The sequence below is a fragment of the Sinohyriopsis cumingii genome, chromosome 2 (assembly GCF_028554795.1).
Source record: "Sinohyriopsis cumingii isolate HCF-2022 chromosome 2, ASM2855479v2, whole genome shotgun sequence".
In the NCBI taxonomy this organism is placed as follows: Eukaryota; Metazoa; Mollusca; class Bivalvia; order Unionida; family Unionidae; genus Sinohyriopsis; species Sinohyriopsis cumingii.
The window spans coordinates 152,360,524-152,379,898 of NC_142962.1; the positions used below are offsets into that span (position 1 = coordinate 152,360,524).

The 19,375-nt window shown below is 36.9% G+C and overlaps 1 protein-coding gene across 3 annotated transcripts in view; it reads left to right on the forward strand.

Annotated features, from left to right (window-relative positions):
- The window catches only part of LOC149806102 (small G protein signaling modulator 3 homolog), a 105,385-nt gene that overhangs the window by 6,789 nt on the left and 79,221 nt on the right, over nt 1–19,375 (forward strand). For all 3 annotated transcript variants that reach the window (XM_089950996.1, XM_089950994.1, XM_089950995.1), the window contains exons 2-5: nt 2,053–2,216; nt 12,406–12,472; nt 15,843–15,970; nt 17,419–17,613. In XM_089950996.1, coding sequence (XP_089807122.1) covers nt 2,053–2,216; nt 12,406–12,472; nt 15,843–15,970; nt 17,419–17,613 — 554 coding nt within the window. The remainder of the gene's footprint in view (nt 1–2,052; nt 2,217–12,405; nt 12,473–15,842; nt 15,971–17,418; nt 17,614–19,375) is intronic.

A 19,375-nucleotide genomic window follows, 5' to 3' on the forward strand; every position in this document is an offset into this window, starting at 1 on the left:
AGTCTAATTTTTCACATCTGTACGTGCTGATTCTCATGAAATTCTCGAGAGACGAGATGCAGAGTTTATTTCTGATGTCAGTTTTTATGAGGTTCATCTTACTGAATCTACGTTCACAGTCCACAGCACTGACAGGTGACACCAGTAGTCTATCAGCAGCCCCCCCCCCATGGCTAGCTTCACAAAGCTTGTAGTGAATTGCTTCCTAAATCCCAAGAATGATCACTGAATGCCGTATAAATTTTCTCGACAAACAAAATATGATCTCCATTCCCACGAATGAAACTTACACGAGTCAACACCTGGCAATATTGGACCGTATATATAAGCATAAATTCACACCCAATTTAGAGATTCTTTCACTCTTGTATTTTGAGAAATAAATAATTATTATTAATTATGCAAAACTGGTTGTTTTTTTTTTTTGTGCTATTTCTTGTTTCGGAGTTTAAGTCTCAGCAGCCGTAACACTGATTGATGGCCAAAGGAAAAGAACAATGAGTAAAATGCTGCACTGGCGACAGACATAATTGTGATTGAGATTTTTCCATTTGCTTTGTATTTATACACAGTAGTCGGTACTTCAAAGGTTATCGGTTTTCTATGAAGGTTCAGCAAAACTATTGTACTGGTATATGTAAAAAAAAAAAAAAAAACAACAGAAGATTTAGCCATTCAATTAATTGTATCTGTTCTATTCACGTCTTCAGAAGTCGGTCAGTTGTAGGTATAGTGCGGTAGCATGATTGACTGTATCGCAGCATACAGTACTCAGCCCAGATGTCAGCATAAGCAGATTATGATGTAACAATGCACTGTAAAGATGGGGTTGTCAATACGAACAAAGGATTGTTTGTGTAACAGATTGATTCCAATGCATTGCTTAGTCAAGTTTGTGGCTTCCTTTCGTTCTCCCTTTTAATTTATCCAGTCCAAATCTATGATTGTATGTACAAATTAAATAACCAAAAAGTCTGTCGCCAAAAAAATCGCCAGATGGGATATTTTTGTCGCCAATAAGGAAAAAAAATCGCAATTTGCGACATTGGCGAAGCCCAGGACGATCCCTGCCTTTTGAGAAATGTGTACAAAAATAACAAAATTAATCTTATATTGTGTTTATTTTTCATAAACTAAATGTTTATGGCAAATGGATATAATAAACCTTGTATGAAATGGGAATTAACTCTTAAGGGGAGTAGCTTGAATACAGTTCAACACTTGCAGTACTTTTCATTACAGAAGTTCTTAAAATCAAAATTTGAATCTAGTTTGTAATAATGTACTCATCCCACCCCTAGACAGTAATTTTTTAGTAGAAACTCTATTACAGATGATGCATCTTCCAGTTATGACTGTATATATAAAGTTTGATTGGAAAATATCAGAGAAATGTAAATGTGATAGAAAATTTGGTATATCTGATACTTGATTCCCTTACAGGGACTCCATAGGTTGGAGCCAAAGATGACCTCCTCTCCTGCAGATGGTTTCCCCTGATTGAAATATAACTTTAAAAATTTTGTAAATTTCCATCAAACTATTTACCACTACAGTGGCCTAGTAGGTAGAGCATCTGCCTTGAATGCAGGAGGTAGTGGGTTCAAACATTGACCTAGCCATGCCAGAGACTTATAAAAATGGTACTAACAGCTGCCTCACTAGGTGCTCATCATTAAGAGGTTAGTGTTAGGACTGGTCGGCCTGCTGTCAGGATAATTTGATCAGGTGGGACATGATGCTAGATGTCTGCGACATTATGCTCCAGTGCTAGACATCTGTATAAACTGCCACATTGCAATATCATAGCGATATGACTGAAAAAATTGTTAAAGCTACCTTACAATTCCAAGTCACACTCATATACACACACACCATCAAACTAGTTAGGGTGATGTATAGTAATGGACAGACAGAAACTGCCCAGCTGTCCATCTGTTTGTTTATTACTATATATCCTTGTATCACAATATCATTGCTTACGTTTTAATATAGTTTGAAGTAACTTTTGAGTACCTATCTAACTGTTAACATGCATATCATTATTTTCAGTGGAGACACTTTCAGAAGATGAAGATGACCCTGTGTATGACAGTGGATTATCATCTTCCCTTCCGGTTGGGTCTGCAGAGTTTACACCTACACCTGGGGGGCCATTCTCAGCCCTGACACCCTCCATGTGGCCCCAGGATATCATGTCTAAACTTGAAAAACAGGTTTGTCTAAACTGCATAATATCTTTTTTAGGGCTGCAAAAAAATCTTTTAAATTTAAATTTTCTGCTTGGTTTAAGGATTGTTGAAGCCAAATAACACAGCTGTCTAGCTTTACACCTTATATGGTGTGTATAAATTATTGGCATGTGTTACATTTTTGTATACCTGCCATGTTATGATGCCTGTCCATCCATCTTGTCCTTTACCGTTGTTTACGTCTTGCCTTTTATCCATCCGTCTGTTACCAATTTTGTTTCTGCACAATAGCTTGAGGTAACAAAGAACCTATTGATTTCAGCCTCAACAGTCAATTGTCAGGCTCAATGAAAAAAGAAGAAATATGACTGTTATATGATTGAAAAATGTTAGGAAAGGGATCTTGCTGGATAAATTGGCATGTATTACATTTTTATTGCTGGATAAATGCACAATAATTTGAGTTCTCCACCATCTAAAGTTACCAAGCTGTGTTGATAGCTTGTACTTGATGTAAAGAAAAACTCATTCAATTTTGGGCTCACTGTGTCTGAAAGAAGAAATTGGTTTCTGTACAAAACTTGAGTGTTGATATTGGGAAAATTATTTTCTTGCTTGAATGGTTCAGATGTATGTACCTAAGACACGTAGTTCAGCCTATTGTCCTTAATAATAAAATGTGCAGACTCTACAGCCAATGACAATCTGTCATGAAGAAACAATTACTGACACAGCCATAATATCACAACAACAACAGGCAGTTCTTGCTTGCAGATTAAACAGTGTTAGGCTGTTTTTGAACTATACTATTTTAACACCTGGTGAAGGGATGTCAGTTATCTCCCTGTGTTCAGATATTTACAGAAAAACTGTATGAAAAATGTACATTTATTTTTGCTAATTACCCGGATCAGCAGTTAAAATTCTTGTAACAAATTGGCAAAATCCATGTGGATTAAAGTTGGTATGAGAGTATATACACAAAACAAACTGATAAATTATTATGCATGACACTCACTTTAACTAGTCTACCTGTCTAACTTTAACAGAATGGCCATGAAATCCAAATGATTATCATGTTACATCACTGTCAAATTCTTCTTTCAGAATTTGTAAAGTGCTATTAATTTGTCCTTTTCCTGATGCAACATGTTTTTGAGTTTAACAAGATCTCTTTCCTAACATTTTTCAGTCATATAACATCCATGAGCCTGTTTATCTTAATATCTGGTGTCATTTTTTTGTTCAATTTGGACTTGTCTGCGTCGTATGGGTGTATCAAATATAATATATCTGTGACAAATGGTTTCTCATTCAAGATGCTCGTCTATATTCTTGGAGCTGTTTCATGTACAGTTACTGTAAATGGAAGATAAGGAAATTAGATGGAGTTCTATTGCTGGATAAATGCACAGCAGCCAATATTCACATGACACAAGCCTCAAACTGTAGTCATCATTCTCTGGCTGGCTTGCTTCTGATGTCTTGGATCTGAACTTGGAAAGATATTGGTATTTTTTTTTCTTAAATTTTTAACAGGTACCCAACTGCCCATTTTATTACCTGGGTTGTTGTCGAGATGCAGGTACCTGAGTACCCAGGTACCCATTGACAGCTTTAGCTATTAATGATCACACCTTGGGCCACAAAACAAGCTATTAGTTACCTTTCACAGTGAAACATTCACCTTTGCAAACCTCCCTCAGACCATTTCCTTTCATTTTTTAAAGTACATTCATCCATAATGACACCTTTACAATGCTGACTTGAGCTACAACATTGCTTTACTCAAGAGAGATTGCAGTAGCTCAGGTAACATAACATCAAATTATTCACATGAAATCACTGTTCAATGAGGATTTAACGACAACCATTTTATTTTCTGCTGTAACAATAGAATCCTTAGAAGTGTATTGATTTCAAAACTTTTATAATTTATTTGTAAAACTCTGACATGAGCATAACATTTCTTGAATTATTATTTACCTTCCTTTATAAGTGTCCTTTATAGTTATTTCCCGTGGAGAATGGATATGGTAAATATTTTTTAAAAATATTGTAGCACAACTTTCTGTCATAAACTGACCAAAGATGATGTGCAGAGTCCCAGCATTTGACATTCGTACAAAAGACACGTTCTGTCAAATTAAAGTCTGGGTTGACTCCCCTATCAGTGGTGTGGCTTCCATGATAGTGTTGTGACTAACACATGTTAATTATATCCCATCAGTTACAGATACTGTTACTAACATTTACAAAAGAAAAAAAAACAATCATTAAACTTCTTTTTCCCTTAAACTGTTTTTTTTTCATATTAAATAGAATAAGTATAGTCTTGCATGGACACCTTTCACATTCACTTCCCAATATTTCATGTAATCATAAAGATATTTTTTGCCCCAGGACGCCTATTGATTTTCCAAAGTATAACATTAACAAGGATTGTTGGATTTTAATTAAATTTTTGCATAGCTTATCCTTTTTCAAGATGAAAAAACCTTGTCTAGTTGATCTGAATACATCCTTTCATACAGTGGAGAATTGTCCTTGTGTATCTTGCTTGACCTTGTGCAGAACAGGCATCTTTCTCAAAGATGCCATGTTAAAAGAATTGTGTTTGATGTGATCAGAGAAAAAGTGACTAGCGATCGTCATATGCTGCATTGCAGTCTTTCAGTAAACAAAAATGTATTATCTCAGTGTTACATTTATTCCTTCTTTGTAATTAGTTTCCTTGCCAGTAGCCCCCCTTACAAATAGGCTACCATACTGTGTCCCATCCCCAGATACCAATGTCTAGACAGGCTGTGGAAGGCCTTAGGGACACTAAACAAGACTGCCTTACTTGTTCAAAGTACACATGGTAAAACCACTGTTCATTTTGTAATTTATGGTCATCCAAAATCACTGATTCCATATGCAAACACAGAGGGTGGAGGAATCATCTCTTCCCCTCTTGTTTAGGATTCTTAGGTTCACACTTTAAAAGCTCCTTAGGGCCTCACTGCAAGATGATAGCTTTAAGGGTCTCACAGCAAAATGATTAGCTTTTGATGTTAAAAAAGTGCTGCTTGGTCCTAGAAGAATGTGGGACCAGTCTTTTTGGAGACTGGCTAGGCTCCTCTGCTAATAGGGACTGATCATTTGAGGAATGGATTGCCTCCGTCAAGCCCCCCCACCGGAAGAGCTGTTGTGTACTTTTCATGACCAGAATAGCATGTTGCACAGTCCTGCAAGAGATAAAAAGCATTTCATATCTTGTATAGCATGTCACACTGTCCAGCAAGGGAGGAGCTGCATTGCACCCATCACTTCCTGGGCAGTATGTGGTACTGATGGATCAGATGAATAAGATAATTGGTCATTGAACAGTGATTAGTCCAGTCCCATGTGGATGTCTGGCTACTGGCTGTTGGTCACCAGTCATAACCTAACCCAGTCACTGGATAATGTCTTGTGACCAGTCAATGGTCAGTTTGTCCCAGTGACCATCAAATCATACTGGACATTGGTCATACCATGCTGATCAATGTTCACTAGTCATCATACATGGACCTTTTGGTCTGGGGATAGGGTTTGGATGGAGTTCCCCCTTCTTCCGACTTTACTGTGACATCTTTTTCAGGAGTGGACATCTGCCTACAATTTTAACGCTGGGATGGGTGATTGGAAGAGTGTCAGATCAATATCACTCCTTTCGTATTATCTCTGTGAATCTGCAGATCTGGTGCCCCCTTCAGGTTTTCCTTCTTGCAAAAAGGAATACATTCAGAACTCACTCTGAGCTCTAATTTATTAAGGACCAGATCTTCATCACCACCTGCATTGGTGGCTGAGTCAGAACAGGTTCTTGAGGTGGGGTTACCATGCACTTGACCCCTCCACTCCTATCTGGTTGCCATTATGTCTGGTTTAGGATGGGATGCCCTTTTATAACAACTTGAGGATTGATCTGCTAGGATCTGCTTTGGATAAACTGTCCTTCCACATCAACACTCTAGAAATGAAGGCTGCAATTTTAGCTTTGCAAAGGTGCATCAGCAGGGTAAAGGATCGATGTGTCATGGTCTCCTCCGATGATATCTATCACAGAATAACTTGGACTTCCAGCACGCACATATGTCCCCTTCAGGTTTGCCTTGAGATCTGGAACCTCTTTCACAGAAAATCTTGTAGAACATTACACCCCTAGTTAGCCACAGTCTGGGCAAGAAGAATGTATTGGCAGACAATCTGTCAAGTACATGGCAGTAGTATTCATAACGCTGCAGTGGCCTAAGTAGTTAGAGCCTCAGCTGTGGGTGGTCGCAAAAAAAACTTATAAAAATGGTACTAGCAGGTGCCATGCACCACTATTAACTGCCAAGCTGCAAGCATTGTAACAAGATGACTCAGAATGTTAAAGCTACGTTAAAAAAATTGAAAGCATGCACACACACTTACACACACACACATTCATGGAATGGGTCTCTATACCAATCTGCAGCAGACCTTTTGACATTGAGGGGAAAGCCTTGGGTGGACTTCTTGTTACCTGGCTCAACATCTGGACAAGAGAGCATGGGCAGTGTGTGTGCTCAGCTTTTTGTGGGATCATCTTTTTGTATATGCCTTCTCACCATTCCGACTGCTACCACAAATTCTTCAAGTCAGAACTTCACGCCTTGATTATTCTCACAGCCCTCACATTCATGACCTTTACACTTGGCTCATCTCAAGTTATCCAACCACCAGAACGAGGGGCATCATTCTAGTCGGTATAGATTCGACATCCAAGGTATATGATGCCAGGTTGTCTTCTGCAGTGGGAAATATGTTGATCTAGGCTGTCCGTTTGTTTGTTCAGTCCCTGTCTCCTTTTGTTTCTTTATTGAGAACAAAGGAGGTTCAGTATTTGCTATGAATGGCAGTAGAGCTGCCATTTTCAGTGCACTTAAATTCTCTCAGGGCATGGCCATTGGTTCTGCTTTGCACCTTTTTAACTGCCTCCTGTTCTCTTACACCCAGATAAATCCTGTATTTTGTTGTCTTTGATAAAACCCTCTATGAACCATTGAGTGAGGCTTCCTTTCAAAACCTTAAACTCAAGACTCTTTTTTTTCTTTCTCACTTGCCTTGGCATCTGTGAGAAGACAGAGCATGCTACATGCCTTGCTTATCAGCATTAGCTGTCTCCTTTTCCTTGCATTGCCAGCTGGGATTTTTAGCCAAATCAATTACTTTCAGTAGCTCCCCTACTGATTGAGATCCCCAGTCTCAGTCAAATCTGTGCTGGAGATGATTAAGGTAAGTTTTATGCCCTCTTTGGGTACTGTGTTTCTGTCTCAATGCCTCCAAAGGGAAAAGCAAGGATCAGAAACACCCTTTCCTCCTTCTTAAGGGCTCATTTGATATTTCAGCCTCACCCACTTCATGTTGAGTTGAGCTTATCAGAGGTCCCTTGGTGATAGAAGCCTATCTTTTATGAACTGAAATCCCATGAGTTTCAAGTCATCTCTGCCACATGGGCCTGCTTAATCATTCTTCCTCTGAAGACATCATTAAGGCAGTCTTCTACCTCTACTCTTTAATGCAGAAAAGTGCAGGTTTTTGTTTTCCGGATTCCATAGTTGAGGCACAATATGTGGACCTGAGAATACTTACATGCTGCAAAGTTGGTCTTTCTTCCAAATGGTCAGTCATCAGTACATTCCATTTATCTCTGTTTTTGAACACTTTTAACACTTAAGCCAACCCACCTGGCAAATTTTGCTATGCAGTAATGATGGATTATGTGTTACTGCTTTTAAAATGTAGTTTGGGGGAAGGTAAAAGTAATTTGTATTATGTATTACTTACCCATTGCTATTGCTGAATGCCCTCCCACCCAGCTCTGATATCCAGGCATATTCATTGACATTGAAAGAGATCACTGTTCTGTGCATTGGAAATTGAGTTACACCAGTGCACTGTGCCAGTGACAGACCTGCCAACTCTTACAATTTTGCTGCAAGTCTTACGAAATTTACCCTTAAAATACAAACTTACTGCATAGAAGCAAAAACTATAAAAAAAAATGATCATTGCCGAAAATTTGTTCATCTGTGTTTAATTTGAATCCGGGTTTCATATTATAAGTAGTAAAATTGGTCAGGGAACTAGACTAACTTTACAGCAGCTGTTGATCATAGAATTTTTTTTAAAATGGCGACCAGCAAGCGATGCATGATTATGACAAAAGAGGAAATAAGCCTCTTGAAAAGTGTTAATAATTAACACTGAAAAATAAAATGGAATATTCAGATTCTTGTGAATAAAAGCTGGAAGGGATACAATTATGTTTATTGGACATCACATGCCAATTTGAGCATGACTTATGGCAGGAAATATGACTGCCATCATCATGTGAAATGGAAAAAAGTATTTCCAAGAATTACATCAAGTTGAGAGATAGCAAAAAGCCATTGAGCTCCATAGGGTTTGGAACTAAAATTTGTGCAACTGTACTAATGGTAAATAAAGTCTATGAGTACTTAAAAACTTTTCAGTTGAGCATAATATTTATTGTTGCTGCACATTCCGAATACCAAACTTTTAATTACAATTTCCAGCTTTACAATAAGTTTATGGTATTTTGTTATACATTACTGAAAACTGGTCAAACCTATGGGAACAAAAATCAACTGCCTTACTGAGATGGACTTGTCATGATTGGCAGGTCTGCTTTGACAATTCTCCATTCTGGGAAGATGTATTCACATCAAATGGAAGAGGTTTTTTTAATTATAAAAAAGGGTAAGCCGTGCACTTGCATTGGATAATTATTAGATAATTAAAATCCCCCTCCCCCAAGACTATATTTTGCATGATGAAATCTTCAGTAACTTCACATGACATCATTTACAGGTCCTGTTGGCCCAGATTTTCCATTTCTAATGATGATTTTGGTTCTAACGTTAAAGAGGATTACGATATATGCTCACATTTAAGTCCATTTGTGTATAAGCCAAACCCCTGCCACTTCCCCAGCTGAATAGGTAAAATTTTAAAAAGTGCATGACTCGCTCAGAAGCCACCCCTTGAGTCCAGCCACATTGAAAACTCTTGTTATTGCTACTCCATCTGAATGGATGGTCATCTTCATGTTGGGGTATCAGTACAGGAGGTTGGGTGGGGGTGGGGGTTGTGGTTCAAGTTAGGCATGTAGTCTTGTCTCCTGCTATCTGCAATGACAATATATACTAATAGTCAACAAGAAAACTTAAAAATTTCCAAGTTTAGACCTTGTTCCGCTGATACGCCAATCTCCCTTCTTCCAGGCTTTTAATTTTCCTTAATTATCTGGCTTCTATGCAAGTATTTACAGGACTATCCCCTTGCCAATGAAGATGATATGGAAGATAACATTTTGCCTCTTTCTTTCACTTGTTGGGTCCTATTTCATCTTTATTCAATAACATTGGTAAAATCATGCATCTCAACATGAGTAAATGGATGCATCTCAACACGAGTAACTCTATCACACCAAACAAGGGCACAGTGACCTATATTTCATGCTTGTGTGACTTTTGTATTTTGAGCCATTTATTTGTTAATCCCTCAGCATTTTCAATCCTATTTCACTTACACTTGTAAATGTTTGCATATGGATGCATCTTAGGAATAGTAACCCAGCCATAAAAAAAAAACCCCAGGTCACTGTGACTGTTTTTCATGCTTCATTGAGTCATAGATTAGAAGAGCTTCTGGGGTGGTCTGTCGTCTGTCATCTATCTGACTGTTAGTATAAGTTTGTTATCACTGCTTCATCTAAACTACTTGGAGGATTGCCAACTTTACACACACTCTAGTCAGTTGTAAATGAAAATGGTGGGCCTAGGAGAGCCAGTATGGCTACCACAGTGGCCATCATGAAAATCTGGTTATTGCTGGTACTCCTGAACATATAGGCATATCAACATTGGCTTTTCACCAGAAGATTTAGCACGAGGTCTGGATAGTCCTAAATAAAAATGTTGCTGTTCTGTCCTCCAATATGGCCACTATAGAGGCTATCTTAAAAAATGTTGTCACTATTCTTCCTGGATGGAGGTTCATATTGATTTTTTAGTTTTCACCAAAATACATTTTATGATGTCAATTTGGGCCTGAATGGAAATGTTGCTGATATGAGTCATCCAATCACCACAGTGGCCATTTTGAAAATCTTCTCCACAATCTGAATGGATCATCATATCAACATGGACTTTTCATTTAAAGGTTTATTATGATATCTGGTTGGTCCTAAATGAAAACAGTGCTGATCTTTTATCCAGTATGGCAGAAAAAGCAGCCATTTTGAAAATCTTGTTATAGCTACAACTCTTAAATGGATGGTCATATCAACCTCAGGTTTTCACTAAAAGACTTTGTATGATGTTTGACATTCAATACAGTATGGTAGCAGTCTTGAAAATCTGGTTAATGCTACTCATAAACAGAAAGACATATTGATTTAGGGTTTTCACAAGAGGACTAATTACGATATCTAGTTGGTCCTAAATGAAAAGGGGGCCACGAGTGGTCTAAAGCGCTCACTGTTACGGATCACTGCTATCTCGTCTCTGTCTGCATCAGTTTGTGTTTTGGGCTCTGCCAATGTGGGCATGTGAGAAAGCTTGCCAGTAGCTTCTCGTTGGTCAGTGGTTCTTCCTGGGGTTTTCCAGGGTTCTTCCTCCACCAGTTATACTGGCTACCATGTATAGCCTATCTTGTGCTGAAAAATGGCATTAAACCCTACAACAACAACAACCTAAAGAAAATGGTGCTAATCTGACCTCGATATGACTGCCACAATGAACATTTTGAATTTTTGCCAAAAGTCTTCAAATGGTGTCTAGTTTGTCCTAAAATGAAAAAGGGGCCATTCATATAGTGTATATCCAGTATGGTTGCCACAATGATTAATTTGAAAATCTTCATGCTCAAGGATATCAGAGAGAGTTTCAACATTCAGCAGTTAAAAAGAAGAAATGGTCTTAACTGGAATTCCTGGAAATTCTTTTTGGACAGTAGAGTGAGTGATTTGGATTTTTTGAAAAAATTCAGTCATGTCGCTACGATGTCTGCAGTTCTGCAGTGTGGCAGTTTCTAGTGATGTCAAGCACTTGGGCATCATGTCACAGACATGTAACATCATGTCCCACCTAGTCACATTAGCCTCACACCAGACCGACCACTCCTAACACCAACCTCATAATGCTGAGCGCCTAGCGAGGCAGCTGTTAGTACCATTTTCATAAGTCTTTGATATGATTCAACTGGGGTTTTGAACCCATGACCTCCCACATTTGAGGCAGATGCTCTAACCACTAGGCCACTGGAGCGGTCTGGACAGTAGAGCATCAGTCCCTCTGAGGGACTCATGCTTTCATGTTTTGTTCGTCATGAAATCTCTCTCAGTTTTAGTTAACATCTTGACATCTGTTGTTTACTTCAATTCTTGCTATCAGTCTTGTATTTATGTGCTTTCTTATTTTTTCTTCCTTATCATTGTTTAATTATTTATCATTATTATTTTCTGTATTTTATCTTCATTAAGTCTGCAGTAAGCAGAAAAATAAACACTTTGAAGCTAATATAATTATTTTAAAAAAATATTGTTACTTCTGGAATGATGAAAAGAGGAAGTTCAGTGTTAGATGATTTATCCTTTAATGGCCATGCACTTACAGTGACTTCACTTCAGTATGTATACAGCACAGGAGATTATGTTTATAATTTTGTTATTTTTCCACTTCAGTACATCCAGAAGATCCCAGTGGTTAACTGTGTTATTTTGTATTTCACTATGTTACAGGCAGAAGATTGCATGCTCAGCTGTTGTTTTTCTTCTTCATATTTCACTGCATTGCAGTCGGAACATCCCAGTGGTCAACTGTCTTATTTCAGCCAAAAAATCCCAGTAGTCAATTGTTTTATTTTGTTTTTCACTGCATTACTGCCAGAAAATCCCACTGGTCAACTGTCTTATTTCATTTTCCACTGCATTGCAGCCTGAAAAACCCAGAGGTTGTCTTATTTTGTTTTTCACTGCATTACAGCCAGAAAACCCCAGTGGTCAATTGTCTTTTTCATTTTTCATTTCATTGGAGCCTGAAAATCCCAGAGGTTGTCTTATTTTATTTTTCACTGCATTTCAGCCCAGAAATCCCAGTTGTCAACCATCTTATTTTAGTTTTTTACTGCATTACAGCCAGAAGATCCCAATGGTCAGCTGGATTACAGATATGATGAATTTGGATTTAAAGTTGAAGAAGAAGGTGTGTATTTCAAAGTTGATTTGTTTATTTTCCTTCCTTAAAATCTGTGTATTTTAGGACATCAGGTTTATTAGGGATTGTGTTGTATGGCCCCACTGCAAAAGCAGAAGTGATGGGTACTAGTATATATTATTTTGCTCTGTCCATGCATCTGTCCCTCCCCATCCCCATCCATTTCATGTCTGTTTAATATGATAGCACAAGCAGATGACCTGTTCAGATTCCCAGGGCATAAATATTTTGCACTGATATTATCCGCCCATTTGTCTGTCTTTTACCAGTTAATTTCTGCACAATAATTGAAGTTGTCCACCATCTACAGCTACCAAATTGTGTAGATTGCACATGGGCTAAGGAAGAATTCTAGGAATCTCAGTCAAAAGCTCAAAGGTCAAGGTCATTGTGACCAAAAGAAGAAAAATGGTTTCTGCACAATAACTCAAGTTCTTCACCATTTACAGTTACCAGAGGGGGCCACAAGTGGTCTAAAGTGCTCACAGTTACGGATCACTGCCATCTCATCTCTCTGTGTGTGGGTTCGAATCTTTGGCTTGGCCAATGTGGGTATGTGAGAAAGCTCGTTGGTAGCTACTCGTGGGTCAGTGGTTCTTTCCATGGTTTTTCCCAGGTTCTTTCTTCACCATTTATACTGGCTGCCATGTATAGCCTATCTTGTGATGAAAAATGGCATTAAACCCTATACCAACAACAGTTATCAGACATTAAGAAATGAATTATTTGTGGGTGGGGGGGAACCCTACAAAGTGGTCCTTCAAGCAGAAATATGGAAAAAGATTGCTTAGTACATTTTTCCTCTTCAATTTTTAAAATGACTGAAACATTTCAAATTTGGAAACACCAGTAGTTAAGAAATTGTAACAAGTTCCAGAAATGCTGCCTTGGCATGCAGTTGCATGGATCACACACAGTTTGTACGAATTTACACACCTGGAGACCAGTGACGCATGAGAAGTCCCGCATATTAGTTTAAAGTTGTGCATATGAAAATGTATTCTGCGCAGTATACAATTTTTATCCACCCATTCACCATTAAGTGCTTCTCACGACATGAGTCACACCAACAGAGGTATTGTAGCACTTGTTCTGTGTCCCTTTTTGTAACTGTTTACACATCTGCATTCTTTGGCTTGACATGAATGGTTGTTAAACTAAATTTGATTGGCACATTGGACACCAAAACAAGCATTCTTTCATAATTTGAATCTTGCATCAGGGAAGTTTTACAAATGCTTGTTTATAACACAGGCTAACTAAAAATCCCCAGATGGCTGATTTCATGCATGGTTCATCTTTAGATGCCAATTTCATTCAGCAAATACTGGCTGATGATAGTGATTAAGGTAATTTATTTTTAAATTTTTAAAGTATATCAGATTATTGGAGCTGGGAAAACGTTAATGGCGATAACAGTGAGTGATCTTGAACCTGATTTCAGTCGTAAATACAAGTCTTATGTACATGCTGAATGGATAAAAAATAGATGGCATGCCAGTCAAGCCATCATATCTCTTAATTAAATGTAGAACAGAAAGACTAACATGCTGAATTAAAATATAGACAATTTAAATGTAGAGTGCAATTTTAATTTCTTTTCTGGTCACAATTTACCTCCGCTGGATCTTGTGCTACAAAACCATATAGCCCTAGTATAAGGGTTAAGATACAATTATTAAATAAGAATCTAAAGATGAAATTAAGTGAAGATATTTATTTGATCAAACTACCTCTGTCTGAACAAGTAGACTATGGTATTAATGGACTTGAAATCCTAATACAGTATTATGGAACAGGTAGACTATGGTACTAATGGGCTTGAAATCCTAATACAGTATTATGGAACAGGTAGACTATGGTATTAATGGACTTGAAATCCTAATACAGTATTATGGAACAAGTAGACTATGGTATTAATGGACTTGAAATCCTAATACAGTATTATGGAACAAGTAGACTACGGTATTATTAATGGACTTGAAATCCTAATACAGTATTATGGAACAAGTAGACTACGGTATTAATGGACTTGAAATCCTAATACATATTAATGGACTTGAAATCCTAATACAGTATTGTGGAACAAGTAGACTACAGTATTAATGGACTTGAAATCCTAATACAGTATTATGGAACAAGTAGACTACGGTATTATTAATAGACTTGAAATCCTAATACAGTATTATGGAACAAGTAGACTACGGTATTAATGGACTTGAAATTCTAATACAGTATTATGGAACAAGTAGACTATGGTATTAATGGACTTGAAATCCTAATACAGTATTATGGAACAAGGAGACTACGGTATTAATGGACTTGAAATCCTAATACAGTATTATGGAACAATAGAGTACGGTATTAATGGACTTGAAATCCTAATACAGTATTATGGAACAGGTAGACTATGGTATTAATGGACTTGAAATCCTAATACAGTATTATGGAACAAGTAGACTACGGTATTAATGGACTTGAAATCCTAATACAGTATTATGGAACAAGTAGACTACGGTATTAATGGACTTGAAATCCTAATACAGTATTATGGAACAGGTAGACTATGGTATTAATGGACTTGAAATCCTAATACAGTATTATGGAACAGATATTAAGTCTGGCGTAACAGTAATTAAAGCACTGATTAAAAGGAAGTGAAACTTTGGAATAGCTTATGTTAGTGAAAAATATTTTTTGGGAGAAGCATCCAAAAGACAATACCTGTGAGTTGTTGAAAATTGTATATAACAGCCATAAAGAACAGTTTTCAGACTTGTTCCAGCTGGCTAAGCCATCTGTGCATATGCGTCTTTCATTTCTCTCTCCCCTTATTTTTGTGACAATGGGGGCAGCTTCCCCTTTAGATAAAATCCTGGCAGCATCTCTAAAGTTCAACGAGTGCTTAAAGTAAAACAGAGAAGTACATGTTTTACAAAACACACATCTAGTTTAAATCTTGCAGCGTACTCTGACATGTAAGTTTTAAAATGATTTTATATTATTCTCCAATAAGATGTCTCTACTCAATTCAGCTTTCTTCTCCCTGAAACAGCAATACTAATTTGCATATTATGACAGTAAAATAGAATGTACATTTGTATCCATTTATATACTGATTCCTGTTGGACAAGTTAAATTTGTTATGAACATAAGTTGGTTTAAAAACTGGACGAAAATGAATTTGTAATATTGCCTTCAGAATTATTTTGGTGTACACTTTCTTTTATCAAATACATGCAGTCTGATTGTTTGTTATAGACATTTGACTTTGAATGTTTAAAATTAGTATTAAATAAATGGTTAAATTCCTTATATTGTGGACATTGTCAGCAAATGCATAAAATATTAAATTCAGATGGTCCAGAGGAGAACTCCAGCAAGTTGTTGCAGCCATTTGTTGAAGATCCACAGCATAGATTGAAGTGGACAGCCTATCTTGAATTCACACATAACAATGAAGTAGGAGATCTGACATGGGATAAGGTATAGAAATTTAAGTTCCCAACTTCAGTTCTCATATAAACTTGACAAAACTGTAGCTGAATTTTTCTTCTTAGAACAAGAGATAACAATAACCTGGCATAAGAGATAACAATAACCTGGCACAAGAGATAACAGTAACTTGGCACAGCTACATAATTATAATTTTTTTCTTTTTTGCTCTAACAAAAGTGGCTTGTTTGGTTTGGTGTTTTTTTTTTGGGACACAGCAACACAAATAGGTTATTTAGTGGCGGTTCAGCTGTTTTAGTTCCTTGTCCAAAGACCTTGCCTGATCCAATGGCATGCAAACCACTGATGCCACAACTCCAGTCAGTGGCCATGAAGATTTATAAAAATTGATAAGGGAGATAAAATTTCAGAATTATTCAGAAATGAAAATCTTTAAGTACCAACACGACTATATTATTTTCTTTCTTTGCATCTGATTGGCTTGGTTGTGAACACTTCAGAAGCCATATCTGTGATCAGATTTGGTATGTAAGCTTATATCAAGATCTCGGGTTAGTTCAGTTATGACTGATTTCGATGCACTTTTGATGAGGTGATCTTGCATATTGTTGGTGCAGCTTGTAAACACTCTAAAGGCCATGTTTCTGGTCAGATCTTGATCAGATTTTTTAAACCAGCTTAGATTATCACGAGCTCATGTGAGTCAAATTATGAATGATATACAGTTATATTAATGACAAACCAGGCTGATCAGATGGTGGGTATCGAACCCACAATTTTCTGATTATTGAGTCCAGTACTTTAACCACTGAGTTATTGGAACTCCCTTGGGTGTGGATCTCATTGGTTTCCAACTTAAAACTCCGGAAGACAGGGCCCCTGTGTGTAAGGATAGAGCATGGAATCCATGCCAACATCAGATTAACTCTTATAATGCCAAGTAAGTTTATGTACTGTAAGTGTACTGCTGTGAACAGTTTCTAAGTTACAAATCAAGTCCTAGTCCCAACAAGGAGATTCAGGGGAGAATGCTTATTGTGTAAATGTATTGTCTTGTTTTTTGTAATGTATATTCTAAGACAAGATAAATCCAACAGTAATTGAAAATGTAGCAACTATGTGCTCCATGCTTTTATATCCTATAATAGTTTCAACGTATGTCAACTACCCAGGTGAGTGATATTAAGCCCACTTGGGTCTTTTGATTTATTACACAAGTGTGGGTATTTGGATTTAAAAAATAATTACATGAAGTGACATTAGATTCTTTATACTTTTTACTGTTAGTAGGCTGGGTAAATATTGCTAAAGAGTGGGGGGGGGGTGTAGAAGAAAGGAAGATTCATGTTATTTTGAGATTGAGGGTAGTTTGGTCTTAAAACAGTTCACTTGGAAAATTCTCTGCTTGCAGATGTTAGATATATTTTCATTACTTTCAATATTTTACTCACAACATTAAATATTTTTAATTTCTTCAGGTTGAATCTCGGTTACCAAGATCTGATAAATTGCGCAACATGGTACGTCTTGGAATTCCTCACTCATTAAGGCCACACATCTGGATGAGATTGTCTGGAGCTCTTGAGAAAAAGCAGAAATCAGATATAACATACAAAGACATTGTCAAGACCAGCTCAGGTGATCATCTCATGACATCAAAACAGATTGAAAAGGTATCTTGTTTAAAATACAACATTAATATGTAGATATGCATTTGTATAAGTATTCCATTATCAGTTCCAATCTTTGCTGTAGCTTTATTAAATTATAGATATTGGATATTGGCTTGTCTGTGTTTAATTTGGATCCAGGTTTCATATTAGATTCAGTGGAATTGGTCAAGGAACCAGACTAACTTTACTTGAGTGCCTCAGATGCTTTAGACTGTGTATTGTGTAATGCAAAACATCTGCATGATCAAGCTGTTGCTTTTTTTTTCAAAATGGCATCCAACAAAGGGACAGTAAATCTTTTAAAAAGTTTTAATAGTTCAGAAGAATAAAAGGGAATATTCAGACTCTTGGGGTAAAAGCAGGAAGGGCAATACTTACATTTAATGTGTTAATTTGAGTAAGTCACATGGTGGGAAAGATGATTGACATTGCCCCATCACACAGGAACTTTTTTTAAAAAGGATTACATTAAGTTGAGAGATATCAAGAAGCCATTTAGCTCAGTAGGATTTGGAACAACAATTTATGAAACTGTACTTGAGGTAATTAAGGTTGAAGTAAACGTTACAAACTTCAGAGTTAAACACAATGTTTACCATCCCTGCATCAGTCTTGAATCACACTTTTGGACTTTAAAATGCAAGTTTTCCAGCTTGACAGTAGCAGTACATGATATTTTCTTACACCTTACTGAAAACTGGTCTGACAGAAAAAAAATCAGCTGCCTTACTGAGAAGGTCTTGTTAGGATTGGCAGTTATGATGATGTCCTAGTGAGCAACATGTAACTCCTGTTAGCTTGGCATGATATAGCCAATAATGTGTTAACAGCACCATTAAAATCAACAAAACATGAAAGAAATTATCCATTTATCTGCCTGTTCTTACTTGTGTAATAGTTTTCCATGCATTGCCTTGAAATTTCAATCATATTGCATGCATAATGGTGAATTGTGCGACACATTATGAGGTTGCAAAATAATTTTTAGTTTAAATATTGCATGTTTTGAAGCTTTTTGAACTTTAGAGTGACTTTCCCATTACAGGGTCCTTGGCATTTTTTGTCAGGTCCTCCATAAGTTTTCGGTGCGTTGCATAGAATGTTTGCTGTGTCTTTGTTAAGTCCCCCATGTTTTCAGTGCATTGCCTTGAAAGTTTGCTGTGTCATTTTCAAGTCCTCCATATGTTTTCAGTGCATTGCCTTGAAAGTTTGCTGTGTCATTGTCAAGAGGATGGAAATGTTTTAAAATCCATTTTTAGATGCGAATTGAAATTTTGAAAATATTTTTTTGGGGTAAGCTTCTCATTTTTCAAGTGACCTTTTTTGCTGTAGGATTCATAGTTGGTGCCATCCAGCTGCAACAGTACATTAGTTCATTGCCGTGAAACTTTTGTCAACTGACACATTAGGAGGATGCTAGATAATGTTTAGACAAAATTATGTTCTAAATTCTTTTCAAATGATCACCCTATTTTAGGTCCATAGTTTGTGTAATAGACTCCTCTAGTGTTCCCTGCTTCACTTTAAGTCTTTGTATATTTGTTACAGGCTCAAGGGGATGTGTATGATGCATTTTCAGTTTGGTAAATTAATTTTCTGAAAATGTACCGTGTTTACAACTTTTTTTTTTTCTTGTGTGACTTCACATTCCATGACACTGTCCAAATTATGCATGTGTAATATAAGCATTTTTTAAAAATCAATTGGGAACATTAATATCTACAGTATGTCTTTACATGTATGCATATAACCCTATCAAATC